Raw genomic sequence first — 19,033 nt, 5'->3', positions numbered from 1 at the left:
GAAGGGGTCAGGCCGGGCGGGCGGGGCCCCGCGCCCGGCGCATCCTCCGCAGGGAACCGCGGGGGGGTAAGCGGGGCTGGAGGGGGGGGGGTAGAAACGGGACCGAGCGCCGGGCAGGGCGGGTCCGGCGGGGGGTCGGGCGGGTTCAGCAGGTGCAACGGGCGGGGGGGGGGGGGGAGGCGGCAGCTCCCCGGGGCTCGGAGAGGGGGCGGCGCGTCCTGCCGGGGCCCCGAGAGGGGCGGGCAGGGGCCGGGGCCAGGCCGACCCTCACCTCACCTGCACCCCCGTCCCCAAACACCCCCGGAAGCAGATTTCCCGGGGCGGGGCGGGGGTGCTGGATCCCCGGCTGCCCGCGGAGGGGGGTGGCAGGGCTGGGTGCCGCTGCTCTGCCGGGAGGAGGGCGGTGCAGCCCGGGCCTGGGGCGCGCTGGAGCCCGGGCACCGCACACGCTGGGTTTGCACCCCCCGGAGCTCGGTGGGCCTCTGCTGAGAAGAAACCGGTAAAAACTCCAACCTATTTGTGCTTTAGAAGGCTAAAATAAATACCAGCTGCATGCGTGGGGGCAAACGGGCATGTAAACAGCCGCGGGGGACGAGTCTGTGTCGTTCAGCTGGAGGGTGGATGGAGCTTGAGAGAGAAAAGGCGCCGTAGGAAATAACGGGCGTTTGAGGCGTCGTTATTGACATCTCCGTGGCGTGTGGAGGTTATTGTTTCCATTACCAGCCGGATTAATGATTTCCAACGCTGCGCAGGATGTTTGCAACCCAGCGTTGCTCAAGGCTGCCTGTCTCGGGAGAGCTTTGTAAACGAGGTCTTGCTCCAACAAGTTTTGGAGGACCCTAAGTAAACACAGCTCCCTGGCCCGCCTCCTGCCTGGCTGCGCCCAGCACAGCTCTTCCCCGCTGCTCGTGCCTCGGCATCTCTCCCGAGCAGAACCGGAGGTGCTTTTCCTGTAGGAATCGGTTTTCCAGCACCCACCGCGGGATCAGACACGGTCTGAAGCTGAGCTCCCCCCGCCCTGCGGACCCCGGCCAGCGTGGGCAGCCCTGGCACAGAGGCAAGTTCTCCGGCCGGCAGAAGGACAAGGTTTCCTTCCAAGCTTTCGATAGAAATTCGGTCAAAATAGCTTAAACTGGCAAGTTCTGCTTTTCCCCCAGCACCTCCCCAGCAGGACCGGAGGCTGTTTCAGTTCAGCACACTTAGCTGCGGCTCCGGAAGAGGTTTATGAAGTTAATTTTTCACTGGCAGCCTGTGCACGGTGCAGCGTCACGGGAGGGTTTAGGAGACCAAGAGAGGGTCAGCATTGCCCCCCGAGAGGTGCTGCCCCAGCCAGGCTGTTGGTTTTTTAACGTGGGTCCTTTTTGACCAGGTGAGGTTGGAAAAGAGCGTTAAGAGGGAAGCTGGGCAGCAGACAGCCTGGTTTTATTCGCATCCGTGCTCCTCAGCTTGAGGCAGGCGAGTCACAGCCAAATCTCCTCCATTTTGCTGAGGAAGTGACAGAAATTTTAAGATAAATAGTCCCATCCCCTCCTCCTGTTCCCAAACTTTGAAGAGCTTTTCCTGTCTGAGCTGCCCCTGAAATGGCTGCGCTTTGCCAGGAGTTAAGATGCAAATCAGCACCAGAGCTGGACAGGAGTTGACCTGTTTTTTTCAGAACTTGTCTCAGCAAGAGCAGGTTGAGACTTGGGGGGGAAAGTCTCATTTCCAATGTGTTCTGTTCGTGTTTTTAAGGCTGCTGGGAAAAGGCAGAGCAAGCCAGCAAGGCTGCCTTTATCTTGGGAAGGACAGCAGCTTAAAAAAATGTAAATATGGAAAGGCTTGTAAAGATCATGCTGCTGGACCTCACTGATGCAACGGGATGAACTCACTCGAGCTGCTTTGTTTTCATGCAAAGCCACATGGAAAATCAGGAGCTGGAAAAAAAAGATGGTGAAAACTCTTACACACAGAAGTTGTTCTTGCTGGTAGTGGTGTTGTGGGTAGTTATGTTCTCCTGGGGGGAGCAGGTTGTCCCACTCCTTGCAGGAGAGCGGCTTGTTATTTGTAAGGTCAGCACAAACAGTTTACAAGGGGGAGAATGGGGCCCCTCCTGGAGTGGGAAGTTTGTTGAGGCTGTTTGGTTTGTTTGGAGGTTCCCAAACCGCTGGAAAGGGGGGGTTTAGGAATTGATGATGCATCCTGGTGTGTTTGTATTTGTGTCAGTTAACCCCACCCTCTTATCTTCTACCTCTCTACTCCTCCAGACAGTCTGTTGCCTGTACAGCATGGGGGCACCTCCAAGGCTCTTAGATCTCCCTTCAGCCTCCTTCCTATTACTATTTTTGGTGATTCCTTTGTTTCAGCTCTAATGAGGCCATTCTCTAGTCACGCAAGATTTAATGTATCTGTAGGGGGAAAGCAGCCCAACAAAGCATTCAAACAGCCTCTGCTCGTTGGCTGTTTTGGGGGGTGGTGTGGGTGTAAAGTCACTCTTCATCCCTACAGCATTACTTTCTTTCTGTCCCCAAGGTTGTTTTACACACAGTGACCAGGAATTCAGCTGCATCATGGCAACAGTCGTCACCGAAAAGCTTAGCCGCCTCTTCTTCAACGTGCGGCAGGTCCCTCAGCTGCTGGGCCCCCTCTCTCCCTCCACTGTCAGCAGTTCAGAGGTGCCAAAGATCTTCTGGAAACCCTACATCCACACCGGGTACCGGCCCCTGCAGCAGACCTGGCGCTACTACTTCTCGACACTCTTCCAGCAGCACAACGAGGCCATCAATGTCTGGACCCATCTGGTCGCAGCACTGATCCTGCTGCTGCGCTTCCAGCAGCTCTCCCAGAGGGTGGATTTTGGGCAGGACCAGCACGCCCAACCCCTCCTCATCATCATCGTGGCATCCATCACCTACCTGACGTTCAGCACCCTCGCTCACCTTCTGCAGGCCAAATCTGAGTTCTGGCACTACAGCTTCTTTTTCATGGACTATGTGGGGGTGGCCATTTACCAGTATGGCAGCGCCCTGGGGCACTACTACTACGCCATCGAGCCAAGCTGGCACGAGCAGATCAAGGGGTTTTACATGCCAGCAGCTGTCCTGTTAGCGTGGCTGTCCTGTGCTGGCTCCTGCTATGCCAAGTACCGCTACCATCAGTCCGCTCACCTTCTGAGCCGGCTCTGCCAGGAGCTGCCCTCTGGCCTGGCGTACATGCTGGACATCAGCCCCGTGGTCCACCGCATCTGCGTTGCATCCCCCTTAGCACAGGCTGACCCGGCCCTTCTGTATCACAAGTGTCAGGTGCTGTTTTTCCTGATCGGAGCCTTTTTCTTCTCACATCCTTACCCTGAGAAGTGGTTCCCTGGGAAATGTCACTTCTTTGGGCAAAGCCATCAGATTTTTCACGTGTGCCTGGTACTCTGCACGCTGGCGCAGATCGAGGCGGTGGTGTTGGACTATGAGTCCAGGCGACAGATCTACTCCGCTCTTCAGGGTGATTTGGCACACAACTTCTCTGCCCTGTGCCTCTTCACTGTGACCTGCTCGGTCCTCACAGCTGCTTACATGGCCCAGAAGGTGAAGAACAAGCTGAGCTTCAAAGAAGAGTAAGAGCCCTGAAGAGGAAGGCGAGCTGACTGAACCAGCCGGTCTGCAGCCCCCTGCCCCATGCTGGCATGAATCTGGCCACAGACTTTGAGGAGAAAAGGAATGAAATGCTTTGCAAACTGTTACTTGGCAGCACTCTCTAGGGAGGGAAAGCAAGAGCCGCTTTTTCTGCTTGTTTTAAATTCAGAATTACGTTTCAGCTTGCTCTGAAGTGGTACCCTGGCTTAATCCATGTCTGAATAAACGGTTGGAACTAAACGTTGGTGCTACAGCCCCGTGCCCTGCAGCGGGCTGGGAGAGGCTCGTGGCAGCCACCCAGTCTCTCAGCGAGAGGTAAGGAGGTGCCACCTCGCTCCCCACTGGTGGTGGCCCGGGCGTGGTGTAAAGCACACGGGCAGCAAGCGCAGTCCTGCTTCAGGCCCTCTTGACACAACTCAGGGCTGCCGCAGGGCGGCTGCAGGGCCCTCCGGGCCCCTGGCCGCGGGTGACGCGCGGCCCCCGGCCCTGCCGCACCCGCTGCCCGTGCTCGGAAGCGCAGAGGCTGCGGACGCGGGTCAGGAACCGGCCGGGCCCACAGCTGCGGGTTGGAAAGACGGGGTGCGAGGAGCGGCCGGAGCAGCCCCGGGGGCCGAGCTGCCGCCCCTCTGGCCTGACTGGCAGCGTCTCTTTCTTCTCTCGCTGGCACCTCCTCGAGGTGCCTTCGGCACTGGCCGCCCCTCTTCCGCTGCTCACAGACCAGTCCCGACCCCGACCCCGACCCCGACCCCGACCCCGACCCCGACCCCGACCCCGACCCCGACCCCGACCCCGACCCCGACCCCGACCCCCATCACACCGCCATCCGCGCCCCTCGGGGGCGTTGGCCCTTTATATAGCACCTGGGCGGGGCTCCGCCTGCCACTCATCCCGCCCCGCCGCTCCGATTGGTCCATCTCTAGCACAAGCGCTCGCGGCTGCTGTTAGGCGGGAACCGTGAGGAGGGGGGAACGCTGAGCCGGGCCGAGCCGGGCCGGGCCGGGCCGGGCCGGCGGTTGCGGGAGCGGCCCGGGACTGCCCCGGGTCTGCGGAGCTCTGCCCGGGTCTGCCCTTCCTCTGGGGCCGGCCGGTGGCGGGGATGAAGCGCAGGCGCAGAGGCGGCGCGGCCCCGCAGGCCGAAGCGTGCGGTGTCTGGCTGGACACGGCTGCGCAGGTGGGTCCCGGCCGGGCAGACACCGCGGCGGCGGGAGCGGCGGGAGCCCGGCTGCCTCGGGGGCTGCGGGCAGGGCGCGGGCACGGCGAGGCCCGGGCGGCGCAGGGACCGGACAGCCGAGCGGGGCGTGCCCTCCGCGGGCCCCTTCCCTTCCCTTCCCTTCCCTTCCCTTCCCTTCCCTTCCCTTCCCTTCCCTTCCCTTCCCTTCCCTTCCCTTCCCTTCCCTTCCCTTCCCTTCCCCGATGGCGCCGTTTATCGGGGGCGGGACGTGCTCCCTGACCGCTGGTTTCCGTCCCTGCCCAGGCGGTCGTCGCCAAGCCCCGGGTACCCGGTGGGACTCTGGAGAGGCAGCGGGCCTTGGGCGCTTTCACGCGGGCAAGAGCATCGCAGCCGGGCTCCAAGCAAACCACCATCCCGGCCTTCTTCAGCGCGCAGGCAGGTAACGTGCGGTGGCGGCTGCCCCCAGCTCCTTGTGCTTCTCGGCAGCTTTACTAGGCAGAAACCAGTGCGGTTCTAGCGAGGAAGGTGAAGGGTTAAGGCTGGAACTCCCTGGAAGAATGTTATGGTGATGGTGAATGAAAATGTGCCTCTTGCAGCGTTAGGGTAAGGTGCATTCAGAGCTCACTGAGGAGCAACCGGAACTCTTCTGAATGATGCATCAGGCTTTGTTCCTGAGGTCTCAGAGAGCACAGGGACGCCTGGCTCTGCCCAAGCGCCAGCACAGGCTGCCTGGGTGGCAAAACCTCCAGTTCTGGGTTCATGTAAAGGACAGTCAGGTTGGGAACAGAGCTTTGGCTGGGGCAGGGTGCGGTGTTGGCACCTCCCGGATTTGTTCTAAGCAATGGCAGCACCAAAACCTTGGTTAAAGTCCTTTAATGTTCCTTTATGTTCTTTTAATTCAATGATACATTAGAGCTGGAAGTGAGAATTAATGGTATTTGGTTCAAACAGCATCCCTGTGAGGGAAATTGGCAGATGGTGAGGGAGGAAAGCTTTTTTGTCAAGGGCTGGCTAGTTAAGCCAGCTCAGAACTTCTGTGCTTTTGAAGTTGCTTTTGTGCTCTGGAATACGAGAAACTGGGATCTGGCTGCAAGTCTCAAATTAACAAACAGAGAGACAGATTAAATGGATGCAGAAAACAGCAGCATAGCTTTGGGTAACCTTGTTTATTGTATGTCGCGTTCATGGATGTTAAACTAGTTTAGCTGATGAGAGGAAGCATTACACAAACTGTGCTGCCTGAAGGAGCAGTAAAGTGGCAGTTCCCAGTCAGGCATCAAGGGATGGTGCTGGGGGTAGTGACTAGCCCTGAGAAGTGTGTGTGCCAGCTCTGCCTTTAACCAATTCCATGGTGTTTTCAGGTGAAAAAGACAAAGAAAACTCCAGGCCGTCTCCTTCTGGCCCAAATAAAGACTGTAAAGTAAAAGCTGTTTCTGCAGCCACCTTCCCTGTGAAGATACTGGCATTGCCAGGGATGGAGGAAGCACAGAAGAGATCCTTTGGAGCTGAGGTGGGGCTGGTGCATGTTACACCCCAGGCTTGTGCACAGAAAGCATTGGCCTTGCCACCTCCTTTGCTGGACTCTTGGTTGCCACACGCAGAGCCCCACAGTGAGGGTGAAGGTTCCTGTAGGGTGGGAGAAGACAGCTGCAACTTCAGCTTCACCCAGGATTCACAGGGCAATCGAGTTACTGGTCACAGAAACAAATCCCATGGATTTGCTGGGGAGACAGTTTCAGCAAGCAGCAGCGTAACTGCAGGTTGTGGGATAAACAAAGGAGAGGGCCAGGCTGCCCCAGAGGAGCCCAAAACCAGCTGCCATTTCCTACCGAGACCCGGAGCAAACCAGCATAAGAAACCAGAACAAAGGAGTAGTGTTAATTCTTTAATTGATTTCACTGATACTGAGAATATAAATCCTGCTACAGTGAGAGATGGTACCTGGGCTGGGGGTGTTTGTACATCTCCACGTAGAGCAGAGCCACTGAGAGCGTGGAACCAGAATGCTGGTGCTGGTTCTGCCAAGGAGCGATGGGGGAGCGAGAGGGGACCCAGCAGTCCCTGCAGGCAGCTGTTCACCCAGGATTCAGAGGGCAACAGAGTAATTGCTCACTGCTGCCAGAACCTCCCATCGCCTCTCTCAGACCTCGGCAGCTCTGGCAGGCAGCTGCCCAGCTCTGCCTGCAAGGGCTGCCCCAGTGAAGCTGTGAAGAGGAGCTGGAGCAAACCAGGGGAGCAGTGGTCAGATGTGTGCTATGATCTACTGTTCACGCAGGACTCTGAAGGGAACAGGGTGATTAAACACTCTCTTGCAAAGCCTCAGGAAAGCATTGTTTGGTGAGAAGGTGTCAGAGTTCAGTAAGTGTCCCTGTTGTTCCTGTGTCTGGGGTCCCACCAGTGTATGCAGTAGACCCACGCAACAGGCAGCACATCTTTGTCTCTAAAACTTTGCTTTAATGAAAATAAAGTTTGGAAGGTCTTAATTTATAATGGTTTCTCTGTTTCAATCATGATTGCAGTCAGTGGGGCCAAGGCCTGGTTTTCCCACACATGTATGTGTATGTACCATGCTGCCCTGAAAGCTGCTGCCAACAGGTCTGTTTCTTGGGATCCCCAAAGCCCTCACATTTAAAGGTCTCTTCCTAGGCTCAGCTCAGGAACCACACTGCCTGCTTCCCATTAGCTGCCTCAGAGGTAAGATGTTCTGCTCAGGTCAGGCCTGAGGTTGTGCCAGACATCTGTGACCTTGTATTTTCCACCTTGTGGAACTGTGAACCAGCTGCAGTGGGGTCACAGCACCTGACCACCAAGGGTTTAAAGTGAGGAAGACTGATGAAGAGGAAGGTGTTAATGCTGCATCTCTTCAGGGTAAATCTGGCCTGTAATCTGCAGAGGGAATCCCAGGAGAGCTCAGAGTCACGAGCTGGTGCTGTCAGTTTGGCTTTGGTGAGGGGAAGCACAGAGCAGTGGGTGCTCCTGGCTGGAGGAAGAATGGCTCAGCACTGGTTAAACATCAGCAGCTGAGATTCCACCTGTCCCACCCAACCTGCCCAAGACAGAAGCACCACTGCTGCCATCTTTGGGCATCTGCAAGTCAACAACATCAAGGACAACCACTCTCTTATTAAGGCTCCATTTTATATAAAGGAAAAAAATCATACTTTAAATACAGCCATGAGGAACATCGCAGAGGACGTGTAGCTGAAGGAGAGCTCTTCAGTCAGTGAGAACTGCAGCCTCCTTCCCTTTTCTCACACAGCTCTCGCGGTGCGTGCTGGGTTCTTAGCAGTGGCAGTTCAATAAACAGACCTTTTGAGTGCTAAATAAAATACATTATCTGAATACAAGGACTATTAATGAAACATTAAATTACTGGCAAGAAATTAAGGCCATTCTGACATGCAACTGTGGGATAACTTGTGAGTTAAGAGACCCAGGGTGTGCTGCAAGCGGCAGCATCCCGTGGAGGTGAGGGAGTGGTTTGATCACTGACTGTGGTTTCATCCTACCCTGGGGTCAGATGGAGTCACCACCATGACTCAACAACCTCCTAAACACTGATGACCTGGAAGCATTAATTAGCTTATTCTCAGTAGCTCTGTACCACACTCAGAGAAAGAACTGGATGTCCAACATCCCTGTATACTGGAGATGGTCACTGGGCGTATCGTAACAAGGCCGGTGCAAGTCAATGCTGAATCTGAACCTAAGGAAAGTGGTAGGTACAAAGAACATCATCCAGCAGCACTCATTGCACTCTTCAGAAGATCCTTATCAATAATCAACATCAAAACACAGGTGGAAAAGAACTTCCATCTTCTTAAAAAGTTTTTTTTTCTTAAATATAACAACACATGGAAAACACATCAAATCCATAGGGTCTTTCCTAGGTAAGTGTCCGGTGCAGAAACCACTTCTAATCAGTAAAAGAGGCAAAGGCTCAATCCTTAGGAAGGCAGCTACTGTGGAGCATAACACTTTTGCTTACAGTTTGATGACAGTAACATCATTTCTCTTTCACAGCCAGATCTTCATCCTTTAGGGCAAATTTTCTTCTCAGAACTTCTGCTATAAGAACAGACGGGTCTTCCTCCTTCATTGAAGCTCTAGTTCTAAGTGGAAGCCAAAGGCACAGTGTGTTAGTTGGGAGGAGTGCCAAAACCCCACCAAAACCCATGGGTTAGTCTTTTAAGTATTTTTTCTGCAGCATTTATCATAAGCTGAAAATTCCTGTTACTTTACAGGAAGCCAAACCCTGGTTCTTTTCCTTTGGCATTGCAAATTCCTCACTAAGGTTTTGTTCAGAACCAGCAATAATAATTGCAGAGTGTAACTGTTAATTATTTTAAGTGTTTCTGTTCTGTCAGAAAACATTACAGGTGTTTTAAACATTCCCAAAAGAGAAAAAAATACAATCCTCCCCCCAAATCTTTCTGTAAGTGTTTGAAAGGAGCTTGTTCTCCAACTAGCACTGAAAACTTTTAGTAAGATGCCACTGAACTGCTCATAGGTAAACCCTGGTGCTACATCAGATTTGGCTGAGGTCAGTTCTTAATTTACAGGTGTGTAAATGCATCACTATTTAAAAGACAATTTTGCAGCCAGCAGCATGCATTTGATTCCATCCATCCTTCTCACAAGGGTGCACAGAAAGACCAGATATGGGGTCTGGAGCCCTCCCCAAACTCCTCCTTCCACACAAGCAGACCTGAGGCTCTGGAGGTACCCACCTAGCACCTGGCAGCTGCCTCGGAAGAGGGAGAGGGCAAACAGACTGAGAGCAGACAGCACTGACACAGCCTCGAGCTGTGCCAGAGGAAAACCACTCACAAGACGAGTCAAGAGACAGATCACAGGATGACTGGGGCTGGAAGGGAGCTGTTGGAGATTGTCTAGTCCAACCCCACACCATGGTGAGAAGAGGAACCTCTTGTACTGACGGGCACAGTGTCTACAGCAAGACACAGCCAGCAGCAGACCAGAGCTTCAGCTTCTACTCCAAGGATGAGGGAATCATCATGAGCACATGAAGTTTTTCAGCTCTGGACCATTAGAGGTAAGAGTGTACTCAGTGCAGGCAGGTCCTTGTGGGACCTGTTCCTAACCCCACCCTGGGCTTGCAGGCAGCACCACACTCAAACAGGCTCCAGTTTGCTGAAACATGGCCATTCTGCAGGCACCTCTCCTTCCTGAGGCTCCCACAGTTGTGTGACAGGACTCAGCAAAGCATCACTAAGTCCCCTTGTTAAGCACCATTTGGTACCATCATCCATTTAAAGAGTATGTGAGTATTTCAAGGGGCAGCTGTGTATCCCCACTAGTGCTGTGTACCCCCACCACCTCAACTGCTCTGCTCAGCCAGACACGAGGTGAGCACGGCTGTAGGAGCTCGGGTCTGCTCACACAACCTCACCAGTGCTGGAGGTCTGTGTCTCCACATTAAAGCTCATCAAGTAATGAACATCAGTGATTTATTTAATGTAGGTTTTTTTCAACTACCTCTGATTTCTTGAACAGCTTTAATTAAGCTGTAATAACCATACCCTGCAATGTCACTGTTGTGTGCAGGAGGCAAGTTAAGAGGCTGAGGGAGAGAACAGCTGAGAGGAACCCAGCTCAGCTCCAGCCTTGAGCTGTTCTGGAGTGGTGTCCCTAGCCTTGGCACAAGCAGCAGCAGAAGCAGCACGTGTCACGTGCTCCTCTCGTCAGTCACCCATCACCCATCCCAGGAGGGTCCCAGTGATGCAGTTCCTTTGCCCACCATACCCCAGTGAGGAGGGATTAGGCAGCATCTCCCACAAACCCAGTCCTGGTGCACATGCTGTCTCTCCCTCCCGCTCACTGACACAGCTCCGTTCCCAGGGCAGCAGCCAGGTGGAACACCCACTGTTCACTGGCACCAGACTGAGGAAACCAAAGTCAAATCAGGACCCATCACACCACAACACTCCCTGGCCCCCACATGCTGCTTTTCACACAGGATCAGCCACCCAGCTGCTGAGAACACTCTTGTGCCCCAGTTACCACATGCAACAGTGGATTATCCCCACTTCAGCACGACAACCACTAACTGCCCAGCATGGGAACCGGGCTGCAGCTCAGACACACTCCTGCATACAAGTCACATTTAATTTCTGCCTCATAAATTTGCTCCATCCCTCCTCAAAGCCTTTGCAAACAGCCTTGCCTAGTCAGCACCTGGCTCCTCGTGATTCGGCCAGCGCTGGCAGGAGCCCTGCCAGGGTATCCATGATTTCCCTCCCCTAATCTGTATCGGTACCAGTCTGCTTTCCCCTGAACAGCCCGTGTTTCCCTGTCTTCATCTGGCACAGATGGTAGCAGTTTTCTTACCCTGAGAAGTCTGCTTCTATGGAAGGCTGACATACCAGTCTGCACTAATTAGAAGAGTTGATAATTACATTATTACCTGTGAATGCTCAGCCCTAGAGCCACACACCTTTCTGATAAGGTTAAAACACGACATGTCACAACATGAAGCATCTGAGAGCTTTTCTAGATGGAGCAGAGCCAGTGAATGACCATTACAACAGCACAGCCACAGAACCCTCTCTCCCTCCGAGTAACACTTGGGTGCCCAAAGCTCTGCTTTGTAACAGACAAGAAAGAAGCAATTAATTTGTGGCACATAAATCCCACTCACCCCCAAGAAAGATTACAGGTATTTATATAAAGCAAATGAGTGCTTGAGCTTTGAGTAGCATTTAACACTTAGGAAAACAAGAGCCAAAGGGTAGGCTGGGTGAATTATGGATGTAATACTGTACTGACATTCTGGATGCAAGCTGAACGTGTTTCTCTCCTTTGCCTATATAATTCTTCCAGTGCTGAGAATTTAATTTCTTTCAAAGTGAATTATGCTTAGAAATTGCAAACAGCCACCACACAACACGGTATTTCTGGCTGGGAATCGTAACTCACACAGTAAAATGGCTGGATAGATCTTTGGGCTGAAAAACAAGGTGGAAACTGAACTTTATGACTGTGATTTCCCAAGCAGAAGGCAGGCAGCACAGCTCACACCAAGGAAGAGCCTTTATCAGCTGCACAGAACCCTGTCCCAGCTGGCACGTCGGCAGCTTGAGGCGCTCTCGTGACCAGTGTGTAAACTCATCACGAGACAAGTGAAAACTCACTCTGCCCACGCTCAGAGCTGGGCCAGATGCAAACACTGAGGAGCTGAAAAGCTTGGTGTGTTAATTCCTGCACGTGCCAGGAGAAAGCTGCTGGTCTTCCCAACTGCCTGGGTCTCCAAGATGGTCTAAGCACCAGGATCTGGGGGTAGCACGGTCCTCACCCTGACGGTTGCTAACACACTGTTCTGGTTTTCATCAGGGCAAACACAAGGTGGGGATGCTTTTTTTCAGGTGAAAAAGTGAAACCAGCCAAGTATTGTGCCAACCAGTTTAAGTTCCCCTCTGCTGCTTTCTATCCAGGCAGGTTAGTATCCAGCAGCAGTATCCATCATTAAAAACCCCTCAGCAACGTGTCAGCAAGGTCTGCTATGAACAGGTATTTCCCCCTGCAAATCAGGCATCAGCAGCACCATCAGGCAGTGAATGTGTGATCTACAGTGTCTACAATGATTTGACAGACCAAAACAAAAGAAAAGAGATGGCAAACTCTGAAAGAGAAAATAAAATCAAGAGAGTTCAGGAAGCACTTACAAGTCTTTGCTCTGCTTCATCCTATGAATGTCTTTAAGAATGCCCATCATATCTGCAAAGCTGCTGGCCTTTGAAAGAGACACAGAATCTTCCTCATCAGGATCCTTTGGTTCTGGTTTACAACACTCAGAGGTTGCAGAACAAAGCATGGAGACTGATGGGAGCTCGGGGCTCTCGAGTTCTGCCTCCTCCTCTGTGATATCACTAATGACAAAGGAAGTTGTGGATTGGAAAGAGGGCCCAAAACAAGGTAAAGGAGAAGATGCATTTGAACTTCCTGGAGATAATAAATCTGGTGTTAATGAAGCAGAAGCTGAAAAAGAAAAGAGTATAGGTAGATAGATAAACTCATACCAAACCATGTAGGTATTTCTTTCCCTCCAAACAACAGAACAAGATGTATCATCAGCCATAAACCCAAACTCAGCGTATTGTTACCCCTCATGTCCATATCACACCATGTCACAACACAAGACCTTCTCCAGTACCTTTCAACCCCCTTATCTCTCTTCCTATCATGCCCATCACCCTCTCCAGGTCAAACACTGTGCCCCCAGCCCTGCAGAACTCAGGCCATGTTTACTTTCTCTGTTTTTATGGATAACAGATGGAAGAACAGAGATTCAGCTGCCGCTCGGGGTCACAGAGGGAGCCTGTGTCAGAACACAGCCTTAACTGCCTCAACTTTCCTCCTCTTTTTCTTCAGCACCTCCAGAACCACTTGCTTTTCGTTCCCTGTCAGACTCCCTCCCCTGTAACTGTTACTCCTGGTGAGAAGGCAGAGCTGGTTCAGGAGCTGCAGCTTTCCAGCCTGGCTGGTCACAGCAGTTCACTCTCTGACTTGCAGGCGCTTTGACCTGTTTTGCTGTCCATCTCCAACTCTAAAATGAGAGCAGAACTCACCTATTCCACAGAGGAGATTTAAAATGCAGTGAGGATAAGAACAGCTGTATAATTTAGGAGTGTTACCAAGTGAAAATGAGTTGGATATATCCAGTGTAAAACAACCAAAACCCTGGAAAAATGCTTAGTGAGCATCCCCTGGAACAAACCTTCCTGTACTGAAAACAAACTGTACCTTAAAGCACTAATGCCCTTGGCCTCAAGAGTAAACTTGTAGGGAGTTATCAATTTCCAATTAAGGGCTTTCTCTTAACAGTATATAGTAAGGTAGATTGCACAATATTTCTTTTTTGGCATCAATCTTTTCCAAAATAACCCTGCTAAATAGTTATCTCCTCCATCAGATTACTGAGCTACAGCCAAGCCCTAAATCACAGCTCCCTGTTATTGACCTAGAGGATGCAAAGTCAATAAGAACTGCTCTCTAATGCCAGCTGATAACAACCAGGGCCATTGTTGGGTAGAGGGAGAGGAGGTGGTATTAAATGATTAAATCATGGTTTTTCCCTTCTGGATCTCTCATTTTTCCTTGTTATTACTCTCCCTGAATTAAAAATGGGCTTTTCTAGCACACAGCTTGAGCAACTATAGAGCTGAGACAACACTTAGGAAAAAACCAAACCAAACCAAACCCAATATCCCCTGCTCTTTATTCAGTCATTCCTCTGATCTTGCAAGAAGAAAGAGGACACATGCAGCCTCTCTGAAGGGGACATCTGTGATGCCTTGTTTTGTGTGTGTTCCCTGTGGTGTCCAGAGGCTTCGTTTGACCATGCTGCTCTAAGAGTTGAGGCAGATGGTGTACAGGGTCCTGTCTACTGTGACCAGACCAGAGAGGACAAGAAACACTGGCACAAAGAGGTGGAACTCTCTAAATGTGGATGGATCATTAAAACAACCTCATCTCATTTACATAATACTCTGCATGCAGGCAGAGTATTATAGCAGGGGGTTGGAGCTGAGAAGGTCCCATGTGTTCTCAGCTCCAACCCCCTGCCAGAGCAGGATCCCCCAGGCTGAATCCCACAGGAACACATCCAAGGGGTTGGATGTCTCCAGAGAAGGAGACACACAGCCTCTCTGGGCAGCCTGTCCCAGGGCTCCAGCACCCTCACAGGGACAAAGTTCCTCCTGACCTTCCCCTGGAGCTTCCTCTGCTCCAGCTGCACCCGCTGCCCCGTGTCCTGTCGCTGCCCCCCCTGAGCACAGCCTGGCTCTGGCCTCCTGACTCTCACCCTTTACATGTTTACAGACACTGATGAGCTCACCCCTCGGTCTCCTCTTCTCCAGCCTGAAGAGGCACAGCTCCCTCAGCCTCTCCTCATCAGGAAGGGGTTCCACTCCCTTCATCACCTTGGTGCCCTGTGCTGGGCATTTTCAAGGAGTTCTGTGTCCTTGAGCTGAGGGGCCCAGAACTGGGCACAATATTCCAGGTGTGATCTCAAGTAGATTTTGAAAGTCCCCTGACCATCTCACCGAACCCCGAATCTCTCAGCTAGGAAGCAGCATTTCACCTGAATCAACCACCACAGCTCCATTTCATGTTCAAATGTGTTTATGGCTCATGGATAGCTGGACTAAATATAAGCAGTTGTTTAAAGCGGCCAGTCCCCTGGGGCTACAAAGATCAGACAGCCACAGCATCTTCTGTGGATCACCAGAGATTTGGTCCCCTGTGCACACGATGTGCTGCAGCACAAAGTGGCAACCTGGGAATTAAAAAACCTATTTGCTTTCAGATGTAGGGTAAGGAAGGTTTCATCAGCCACTGTTACCCATCATAAACAGGAATTAACCCGCCTGATACCATTCTGGGTGGGGGACAATCCTGATTTGTTTGGCTTTTAAGTAACAGGAAGAATTACAGGTTCTTTCCTCTGAACCTCTGAGCACGGCACGGATACGTACCCAGGTATTTCTATCTCACTAGTTGCCACACTCTAAACCAGCCACTGTTGCATCAAGCCTTGTAGAGCCACCAGGATTTGGGTCAGAGCTGAGTATACAGGAAAAGTTGTGAAAGAGAAGAAATCCTTCCTCATGGTTCAGATTTGTGCCTAAACCAGAGCTTTTAGTTGTATGTAAATTTACTGAAATAAAGAATCAGCTCAGCCAGGCTTTTCCCCAAACATGTTATTTGCTAGTGCCATTTTCCTGCAGGAAATGAACACTGACATCTCCTTCCTACCCAAATCAAGATGGAACCCTCTCACTGACTCGGAGCAGGAGTAGCAAGAGTACAGCCTGTGTTTAACACCCCAGGGTACTGGGGATGGTATGCTTCCACATCAGACACAGCACCAGCAGTCACAGAGCACCAAGCAGAACTCCTCCACCAAAACACACGCAAACATCTAAGCACAGAGCCAGCACTGAGCTGAAGTCTGCTCTGTATGGAGGAAATATCACGTTCACTAATCCAGCCCTTAGAAAGCCTCTTGTGTTCCTACCTGACTCTGCAGCGACTATTTTAGCGATCTGACTCCGCAGGTGACTCAGCTCATCCTGGAGCTCTGTTGTTCGGCTCAGAGCTGGTAAACCAGGCTTCTTCAAGGCCAGCAGCTTCTCCTCCTGCTTCCTCAGGTTGGGGACCGAAGCATTTCTCTGTATGACGGTGAAGGGACTTGGCTTCCACTTGTGTTTCAGCGGGCGAGTGTCACTTCTACAGGACAGAAACTTGTTGGTCACTTACAAGGTCCAGACCCCTGTGACCACAATGCCCAGGAACGCTCTGCCTCCACCTGAGGACAGCAGAAGGCTCTGACACAATGAATTAAGCCCCTGCATCACTATGCCTTGTGTACCACAGATGTGCCATGCTGGTTTGTATGCTCTCTCTGCGTTCCAAGGAACATAAAGCCTGTCCCAGAAAGCACAACCCAACGGCACAAGATTTGGAGGAGGACACAGGGGCAGAAGTCTGGGTGTGCTCACACAGCTCCAAGACATTTCTCTCCCAGTTTCTGTCTCCATGCTGGGCAGTGTGCTGGGTGCACATGGGAAATGGCCTTCACCCACTAGCCTTTGCTCTGGTTTCAAAGTCCGTTTTCCCTCTCACGAGATACCTACCACTACTGCCCTGCTTTAAGGACAAAAGTTCAACTGATCAGAACCAAACTCCTGGGGGCAGAACGTTCCAATCCCATGGGAACTCAACTTTCTAACTAGAAAATACCACAAATTACAGGTGTTACTCTGCACAGTCGTTTCAAGTGAGTAAAATACAACATGACACAGGCTCTTGGTTTACAGAGGCCAATTCCTGAAGGAATTCCTTTGTCCAGTTCTTTTTATTTTTTCCTGTTCCTTGTGGAAAAATGTCTTTCAAGAGGCACATCAGACCCCAAGAGGGCTGGAAGTTGTGAGCATTCGGTCTAGGTCTGGCCTATGCCATGTGAAATAAAACCAGCACATAAAAATCAGGATCAGCAGACGCAAAGAGAACACCAACCTGACTCTGGCGTATGTTTCCTCATCATCTGCTGCTATCCACACAATGTCTGCTAAGGTGGGGACTGGAGGGATGTCATTTAGATAGAGGTCTGACACATTTGGTAAGACCTAAAATGAAGAAAGTTAATTAATGTTTCCTGAAGCCACTCCAGATATCCTGTGCTGGCTGCCAGAGCCTTTCTACTCTGCACCAGCTTGGCAGATCTGTCAGATGTGTGACAGCAACACCGTCTGGCTCACAGAGATGTGTGCTGGCTGCTGCATGTGTTCCTGGGTGTGTTACTGTGCTCCCTGAGACTGAACAGCAAGGTGGTGAAGGGTACTTGATACAGCTCAGGACGCTGCCAAGGCCACGTGTGACACTGCCACGACAAGTCCCAGCACCCCCCTTGAGCTCAGCAGTGATGTAAATGCTTCTATAAACCTTGCTTTGCTGTTGAGGGAACACAGGCCCTGTACACCACGAGCCATTGTTCATCCCCTCCATGCTTCTGTTTCCTCTAGCCCAGTCCACAGACACTATTTGAGGAGGTATTTTTCTCCAATTGCCAACGATCTTTTAAAAGAACTGAATTTCCAAAAAGAGAAAGACAAAAAGCCCCTTAAAACTAACTAATACTACAGGATTCTGCAGATACAACTCAGCAGAGACATTTGGCTGATGGAACAGCAGCTCATGACAGCCTCGCTCAAGAACAGCAGCTTGGCAGGTGCCATCACCACGTCCCTCTGGATCTGCTCACCTCAAAGGTGGCCCTGGGACAGGGCTTCAAGGGCAGGTTTGAGCCGATCCTCCTGACGACGCTGCGTGCGGAGCCGTGGGGTTTGTTCTGCCAGATGGGGATCGTCTGCAGGAAGCCACGTGATAGAATGAATATCTGAAGTCAGCTGCCCTCTTAAAACGTATTAAACTGGAAGTTGTCCTGCAGAGTTTACTCAAGAGCTCCCATTTCTGACTTTTTATTTGTGAAGTGATGCTTTTAATTATGAACCTGCTAATAACTAAGGTCCTAATTCCACAAAACTGTGTTTCAGCTGAACGTCTGTGAACACCAGTCAGTTCCTAAGGGGCACTTTAAACACGGGTGTAGTATTTGCAGGACCAAAAACTAGAAGCTCTCAGTAACCCACAGTGAGCTCCTACAGAAAACACACTGAAAAGAGCCAAAAAGTGTCACATGAGGCGGCCATAAGAGAACTCGTGGAATCACCAGGTTGGAAAAGACCTTTGAGATCATCAAGTCCAACCGTTCCTGTCCTGTGCTAAACCACATCCCTGGAGCACCTCATCTCCCAGTCTTTTAAATACAGGGTCAGTGACTCAACCCCCTCCCCGGGCAGCCTGTGCCAGTGCCCCAGAACTGAAGAGCTTTTCCTAACGCCTGATCTGACCCTGCCCTGGGGCAGCTTGAGGCCGTAATCAGAGGGAAGTCTCACTCCTGCTTCCACGTGACCTTTACCACGGGCCAAGTGACAGGTGCACTCGGGGTCTCTCCCAGCTGAGGGCTGATGGGAACAGTCCTGGGGGACGTTTGCAGAAATCAACCGTTTCGGGGATACTTCTGAAAGGTGAAGTGCTCCCTCCCTCTCTGCCTGTCGCGACAGGAGGGGGCACGAGGCTCTGGGCAGCGACTACGATGACGAACTGGAACCCAATCGGGTTATCGTTGCTCAGTCCGCCACCAGACCGATTCGTTCCTGCCTGCCGGGGCGCGCTACCCGCACAAGGCCCGAACGCCGCCGGCCCCACGCAGGGGCATTTGCGATTCCCGAGCCGGTGTTTCAGGCCGGGTCTGCGAGCTCCGCCGGGACGGGCCCCTGGCGAGCCGCGGGGGGCCGGCCCCGCGCTGCCGGCCGCACACTTACGGAGTCGGCCGCCATCTCCGGCTCCGCCGCGGGCTCAGCGCCGGGTGCTGCGGCTGCCGCGGGCTCGCCCCGGGCTCATCCCCCCCGCTGCGCGCTGCTCACTGCAAGACACAAGCGGCCCGCTGCCCGCGCCGGAAGCCCCCGGGAACGGGCCGCGGCAGCCCCGGCCCCTCGCCCGCCGCCTCCCGCCAGCCCCGCGGCCCCGCCGGTACCTGAGGGGCGGCGGCGCGGCGCGGCCCCGCTCCCCGTCCCTCCGCCGCCATCACCCGGAAGCGGAACCCGCCCCCCGCGCTCCCCGCGGCGCGTGCGCAGGGCGCCCCCGCGGCTCCCCCCGGCCCGTCCCCCCCCGGCGG

The 19,033-nt window shown here is 52.7% G+C and overlaps 3 protein-coding genes across 3 annotated transcripts; 2 read left to right on the top strand and 1 right to left on the bottom strand.

The window, feature by feature from the left end:
- Positions 1-978: 978 nt before the first annotated feature.
- PAQR7 (progestin and adipoQ receptor family member 7) lies at positions 979-3,836 on the top strand. The gene is made up of 2 exons (XM_084274387.1): positions 979-1,057; positions 2,509-3,836. The coding sequence occupies exon 2, from the start codon at positions 2,547-2,549 to the stop codon at positions 3,585-3,587; it is 1,041 nt and encodes a 346-aa protein (XP_084130513.1). The 5' UTR covers positions 979-1,057; positions 2,509-2,546; the 3' UTR covers positions 3,588-3,836.
- Positions 3,837-4,698: 862 nt separating this feature from the next.
- Positions 4,699-7,263, top strand: AUNIP (aurora kinase A and ninein interacting protein; the record flags this gene model as incomplete). Its single annotated transcript, XM_084274155.1, has 3 exons — positions 4,699-4,773; positions 5,077-5,212; positions 6,135-7,263. The coding sequence occupies 3 exons, from the start codon at positions 4,699-4,701 to the stop codon at positions 7,112-7,114; spliced, it is 1,191 nt and encodes a 396-aa protein (XP_084130281.1). The 3' UTR covers positions 7,115-7,263.
- Positions 7,264-7,892: 629 nt separating this feature from the next.
- On the bottom strand, positions 7,893-18,947 carry MTFR1L (mitochondrial fission regulator 1 like). The gene is made up of 7 exons (XM_084274432.1): positions 18,893-18,947; positions 18,681-18,781; positions 17,558-17,662; positions 16,813-16,922; positions 15,812-16,023; positions 12,459-12,771; positions 7,893-8,885 (listed from the first exon to the last, which is right to left on the bottom strand). The coding sequence occupies exons 2-7, from the start codon at positions 18,693-18,695 to the stop codon at positions 8,780-8,782; spliced, it is 861 nt and encodes a 286-aa protein (XP_084130558.1). The 5' UTR covers positions 18,696-18,781; positions 18,893-18,947; the 3' UTR covers positions 7,893-8,779.
- Between the last annotated feature and the right edge of the window lie 86 nt (positions 18,948-19,033).

This window comes from Gallinula chloropus, assembly GCF_964237585.1.
Source record: "Gallinula chloropus genome assembly, chromosome: 22".
Classification (NCBI taxonomy): domain Eukaryota; kingdom Metazoa; phylum Chordata; class Aves; order Gruiformes; family Rallidae; genus Gallinula; species Gallinula chloropus.
Note: the sequence above shows the minus strand (reverse complement) of the source record. Positions and strands in the feature narration are given on the sequence as shown.